The sequence below is a fragment of the Cibotium barometz genome, chromosome 16, assembly GCF_041138505.1.
Source record: "Cibotium barometz isolate CiBa-2024 chromosome 16, ASM4113850v1, whole genome shotgun sequence".
In the NCBI taxonomy this organism is placed as follows: Eukaryota; Viridiplantae; Streptophyta; class Polypodiopsida; order Cyatheales; family Cibotiaceae; genus Cibotium; species Cibotium barometz.
The window spans coordinates 17,173,932-17,180,370 of NC_141061.1; the positions used below are offsets into that span (position 1 = coordinate 17,173,932).

General features: G+C 40.1%; 1 protein-coding gene across 1 annotated transcript; it reads right to left on the bottom strand.

The window, feature by feature from the left end:
- Window positions 1-3,191: 3,191 nt before the first annotated feature.
- Window positions 3,192-6,045, bottom strand: LOC147630435 (ubiquitin-conjugating enzyme E2 34-like). Its single transcript, XM_086810297.1, has 9 exons — window positions 5,851-6,045; window positions 5,127-5,181; window positions 4,936-4,974; window positions 4,764-4,827; window positions 4,337-4,398; window positions 4,172-4,211; window positions 3,986-4,013; window positions 3,734-3,825; window positions 3,192-3,656 (listed from the first exon to the last, which is right to left on the bottom strand). The coding sequence occupies exons 1-9, from the start codon at window positions 5,905-5,907 to the stop codon at window positions 3,347-3,349; spliced, it is 747 nt and encodes a 248-aa protein (XP_086666423.1). The 5' UTR covers window positions 5,908-6,045; the 3' UTR covers window positions 3,192-3,346.
- Between the last annotated feature and the right edge of the window lie 394 nt (window positions 6,046-6,439).

Consider the following 6,439-nt stretch of genomic DNA (forward strand, 5'->3'; position numbering starts at 1 on the left):
CACCTATAGTTACAACAAATAATGCACTTACACAGCTTTCCCCTTTGATGAAAATCAAAATTAGGCTCATAATTAGACATTTTATGTATTAAAAACAGGTTGCGCAAAAGGCCATGTATGAGAAGAGGCCCAAAAAGTGGCTCTAAAGTTTTGGAAAATTCAAAACAAAGTAGTATTTACCCTATATAACATGGGTGCACCTCAAGTTTTACATTATTAGCTTGCATATGGAAGGAGAAAAATTCATGCTCCACCTGTATAAAAAACGTCATTTCAATATTAGCGAGTCAAAAACTTATCCAATAATTATCGTTTGATGATTCCAGGATTTAGTTTACATCATGGGCTTTCCATCAAGCCAAGTTTCATGATCAAACTATGTCCGTTCTAAAAGTTATGTCCAAATTACTACTATTTTGAAAACAGCAAAAATCATGCATTTTATCAGCATGTGTCCAAGAAAATTAAAATATTGCCTTGCAAAAGCTAAGAAAAGTGCAATTCAAAAAATCTCAAGGATTTTTTGGGTCTTGAGGAACATCTGTGGATGTTAAGCATTTCAAAATTCTTAATAGATTGCCCACAAAAATTCAAGAAAAATGCTAACTTTTCAGGACACTTTAGTCTCCAGGACACTTAAGTGTCCAATTACAGAACTAGTGTTAACACACATGTGACAACACATAGAGGACATTTGTCAACATTTTAAGGCCTAAAACACTAAGGAATCAAGGGTCCACACTTTCTTATGCACAGAAAGGTAAACAATGCAAATGTTTTATTTTCTCTCCCATTTACACTTTTGTATGTAGACTCAGCACATCCACCGATAAGAATATACTTATTGAGTTGCATCTCTATGGCTTCATCATCTCGCATGTGAAATTCGCATTTCTTCCTTGCGAATTCCTCCTCAAAGCTTTACTTTGCAATCTTGTCCTTGTCCAATGCATACAACCAACCATGAATGCACATAATTCAAACCCACACAACTCTATCTTTGAATTATCAATTTACAAAGTAACCAAGCCCTATCAACCACTTGTTTCTAGTTTTCTCCATTCAAACAATTTTGTGGTTACCTAGAAAGTTGTGCTAAAACCATATAAGTTTTTTTCACCTTATTAAACACTATGGTTCATAACCAATTATTTACTCAATTCACAAAACCTTTACGAAAGCCATCAAATGAACATTTTAATTCCTATTTCATGCAAAAAGATTACAAACCTTTTTAACTCATTCCTCTCTACCAATTTTAATATCATGCATGAAATCAAAGCATTATATTCACATAAATAAAAACATGCGCATTGATACCAAATGACAACCCATAGTAAGAATCCACTTACATGTGTACCCACTCAAGCTCGATACTCGCAATTGTAAGCCAAAGAAACACATACAAGCCACTACAATCATGCACATACGATCATCACACAATCACACAAACAAAGTCAAGAGGTTCGGCTAGCACTCACTACCCAACCATAAAGCTCCAAACCACACGCAATGGTAAGCCACCCCGAGCTAGGGGTCAAGGCAACCCTTGCCAACCCACACCCTCAAGGCATGTGTTTCCCATACCACGAACCCCCAATCCATAACCATCACTAGTACGACTAGCCAGTAGACTAATAGAAGCTCAATTCCTTGGAAGGCCTCTCCCATAATTCCATTCATTGAAACTCTTCAATAAATGAGCAACTATATAGCCTATATAGCCCTGAGTCCCACGGCAAGAATAAGAACCATCTAGGCACATTATGCCCTACCACGAGTCATAACATATCATGCCAATCTAAATGAAAGAGACCATGCAGTGAATGACAAGGGTAATTTGACTAACCACGTGATCCTATTGCAATGCTTCGTGCATATAATTGTCCCTCGTGTTGGGAAACCTCCTATGATGTCTTGTGAAAGCAACCACTTTTATAAAAGATTGAACAAAGTTGGAGATCAAATTTACACCATATACAAACTTAATGGCATAAATTAAACTCAAGATGTCCACATTATGGGCACCACCTACAAGCTCCTCTCTCTCTCTCTCTCTCTCTCTCTCTCTCTCTCTCTCTCTCAATTGAAAATTGAAATTGTAATGTTTAAACATCTTTTCCTGCAAAGTTTTTGCTGCTGTACATCAAAAAGAAGAGTAAGGTAATTTACACCATTAATTTAGTTGTACCTCACAAAGAAGGTTGTCTACTGCTGCATTACATTACAGAGCAAGGCCTTCCTCCCTTAGAGTCATCTCATCGAAACTCTTCAATAACTGAGCCATAAACCCAACTACATAGACTATATAGCCCTATGACAAGTTCACACAGCATAAATAAGAACCATGCCAACCTGTAATTCTAGCCACCTTCCACAAGCGACTGAATTCTCTCTCTCTCTCTCTCTCAATTGAAAATTGAATGTTTAAACATCTTTTCCTGCAAAGTTTTTGCTCAAAAAGAAAAATATGTTTATCTACACCTGCATTACTTCAGTTGTACCTCAAAGGAAAGTAGGTTATCTACACCTGCATTACATTACAAAGCAAGACCAATACCGTATGCACATAACAATGACCTACATATAGCACGCCTTGATTTCTATGAAATTCCAGAGTGATTTCTTTGGCGTCCTAACCTGCCCATCGATGAACCTGTTTGATACCACAAGAAAGGGCTCAAAGCCTGGTGCAGACACCACACCCTTCTAGCTTCTTCCCTACTTTAGCACACAGCACAAAAACAGACATGAACTGCTTTTTGAGTTCTTCTATATTAGTTTTCTCAAAGCAAAAAGGTATTTCAATGCCCCCTACATTTGGTCGGTGCAAATAAAAGAGTTTTACATGAATCGCTGTTTTTTTGGCACATAGATCAATCAAGCATATGCTAATAGATGTATTGTCTTATTCTTAGACTGAATTATGCCATACATAACATTGGAGTAGTTGCTGAACTCCCAGATCTTCCTACTACACCAAAACTAATTGAATGTGAATGCATGCAGCCGCACATTAAGTAGCACCAGATGCATGTATGCCCGGTGCAGAGTAGACTCAAAATGTTGCCAAAAGCATGCATGAAAACTGACCAAACCCCATTTAACATAACCAAATAGTATGCAACCTACAACTAAGAAAGCACCAGAATCACACCAGTGCATAAAAAACCCATTCACAGGCATAAGAAGCCTTCAAAGTCCACTTGCCATTCCAATAAGAAACGTTAAGAGGAGGTCTCACAGCAGATATCCAACCTTGTTCAAAAAACAGCATCTCTGTAAACCTTTACAATTGCCAAACACAATTACAACCCCTTGCACCAAGAGGAAACCATATACACAATCACAATTGTGCAAAATCCAATGTTAGAAGTGGTAAAGCCATGATGCTAGCAAAGACAGCAAACAGAATTGCAGTGAGCCACATAGGGAACTTTTTTGTTGGTATCTTTCGTCTGCCTGCCATCAGTAGTCTCTCCTTTCCCTCTGGCACTGAGCTTCCTGCTCCTGCCGGTGCAGCCTCAACCAGTGCCATAGCAGTAGATACCCTTGGAGCCTCTGCCTTCTGTCCCTGCTCAATGTTAACCTTGACAGCCTTTAAATCTGCTGTATACTTCTCCACATACTCCGGAAACATTTTCCGAAAAATTGGACTGCAAAATGTGGAAACAAAGCCCAATAATAAGTATCATTAAGTATCCTATCATTGACAATCCACAAATATGCATACCTTTTACAGTTAAAAGCAAGTGAAGCTTGAGCTAATCGACGTTTTTCTTCGGGTGTAGTCGAGACACTGCCTGTTGTAGGGCTGTTATCCATCTGTGAAAACACAAAAATAAGGTCACACTACGAGACCACCATAAAGCCGCCCTTACTCCTCACAGACATGCACCCGCACATTCACACGCCCACAGGGCAAGTATGACAAACGTCTTGTGCAAGAGAGGAAACAGACATCAGTGTGAGCAGTGATGCTTACCATAAATGACAGCAGCCCTGTAAGAATGCTGCAGCACCAAGAAAGAAAAGGGATGAGTAACCACAATAGCCACAATGGTTACTACAAGTGCAAGCACCAGCCATGTGCATGTACTCATCAATTTAACACCCCCCCCCCAAAAAAAAAAAAAAAACCCAAACATAAACCATCATAATATGAAAATACCTTGAAACTGACCACATCGGATTCCAAGTCTCTGGGTGAACTGTAAAGTCGAATACCAAAAATCTCTCAGTACTTCTCGCCTTAAAGTCTACCAAGCACTAGTACATTATAAGTGGAGCTTTAGATGAATAATATGAAGGGAGGATGCTGAGTTAAAGACATTACAGTCACTCATAGACATGCAGATTCTTTTCTGAGTGGCGAACCGCCCATTGGGAGTAATCATACTGGAAACCAAAAAGGTGAAAACAAGTTGAGTCCAAAAAAAATATTGCAGAGGGGCATCAAGTAGATAGACGACATTGTTGAACAAATTGTATCCTAACATGTAAGGCAAAACAAGGGACACTAAGCTAAGCACCCCACCATTCAGCCATCACCCATCTGACAATGACCAATGTACATCTATGACTGCACCTGTAAACACCCATGGGCCCTGAAGGATATGCATCTACAACTGTGCCTGTAAACACTTGCCTAATGCATCAATGACCATGCCTGAAAACGGCCACTCAACGAGCAATGCAAGATATAAACAGTGCATCTAAATTCTAAACTGTGTATCATATATTTCTTATAAACAAACAATCACCTTATGCCTGGAGGCTTGAAGGGATACTCTGCTGGAAACTTGACTTTCCCATGGTAAACTCCGCCTGTACACATTAATTAGAAATGAATATGAGGCCAAACATGCACTGCTTTTATCAAAAAGACCCGTCAAAGAGTTTTTTGACACAAAAAGAATAAAATCGAGCCAATGCCTGCAAAAGGAGTTCCCTCGCTTCCTTCCAAAACATAATCTGCAAGGTCCATGACAAACCCTGTTAGCCTTGCCATGGGTAGCATGTGTTTTTAAAACATTACAATGCTGACGACAACTTTGTGCAATGAGTTTACACATCGACGTTGGAAACAATTTGCATGATTTGAGAGGCCCAAAGGAGATACTGACGCCACTCTAAGATGTCACTAGGGGATGGTCGCGCAACTACGTGAGGTACAGGGTCCTGAAAAACAAATCACATGTAATACAAATCATGAACGCCAACCATAAAATGCCAATGAAGTACGTCGTAAATCCACGACATGATGTCAAATAAGCGCATGCCATGATTTCAAACACATGCACGACATGCTGTCACTGTTCGCATAAACCCATGCCAGATGCATGATGAGAAGCATCACCCATAAAGGCATCATTTCTTTGAGCTTTAATCAAAAGGGAGAACTTGAAGAAAGAAAGACAAAGCAACATAGCTGTCATACATTGAAAAGCTCCCAAATCACCCCAAAAACTATAGTCCTTGAAATGGGGGGAGGGGGCGAGGGGGGGATTCGTTGACGTTAAAATCTGTGAAACCCTAATCTAAGCAGCCTGCAATAAAACCCTTATCGGCTGTGACACCATGATGTCATGATAACCCTAATGCCGTCTGCCTGCCTACCTGCTGTGAAACCCTAAATGTCTAAACCTGCTGAAAACCCCTAACGTCACCAACCTGTCGAGAAGCCCTAACCCTAATATCGCTAGCCTGCCGTGAAACCCAAATCTCACCGGCTACATATGAAGCCCTAATTTCGAAGGGATGCTATAAAACCTCTTCCAAGAGAGCAATGCAAGAGAAACCCTACCCAGGCAGACAAAGGAAGAAGATAGAGGGCAAGGAAAAACCTACCTTGCACAGAGATCGGAATTCCTTCTGCAAGCGTTGCACACAAGCTCGATCCGCCATGCGACTAGGGCTCCACAGACCTCCGAGCAAGAGAAGGGAATGCAAAAAGGATCGCGAGAAACTGAGATCGAGCGGTTCTCAGACAGGACAGTAAAGGAAAGGAAAGGAGAGGAGAGGAGAGGAGGGGGGAGGAGAAAAAAAGCAAATATGAACTCTGTATTATATACAGGTAGGCATAAATTATTACTCCGTACGCATTATATATGCATGCAGAGGTTACCGACCAAAAGAGATGGTTTTTTTTTTTTGACCAATCTATATATATATATATATTACTGAAAAAAAAAACTTTACATCCTGCTAACGCTCCCATCTATCATCCTCAAATACAAAGGATTCATCTATCATCCTCAAATACAAAGGATGATTCTTCCCAAGAAATCCGATAACCAAGCAGAATGCAGGCTTCCACCATACCTTCAGTGGTACAACCCCTAGACGCCTATTTCTCCAACTCATCACTGTTGGTCTAGTGCCAGCTGGGTTCTCTACATAAAAGCAACAAAAGTGTAGCTTGCTTGCTTTACCTTCT

Bases quoted from the DNA above. Each gene is read 5' to 3' on its own strand.
- LOC147630435 (XM_086810297.1), bottom strand. From the start codon at position 5,907: ATGGCGGATCGAGCTTGTGTGCAACGCTTGCAGAAGGAATTCCGATCT. The intron at 5,182-5,850 runs GTAGGTTTTTCC...TTTGTTTTTCAG, and splicing joins AATTCCGATCTCTGTGCAAG to GACCCTGTACCTCACGTAGT. The intron at 3,657-3,733 runs GTATGCATATTT...CACATTTTGCAG, and splicing joins CTTGCTTTTAACTGTAAAAG to TCCAATTTTTCGGAAAATGT.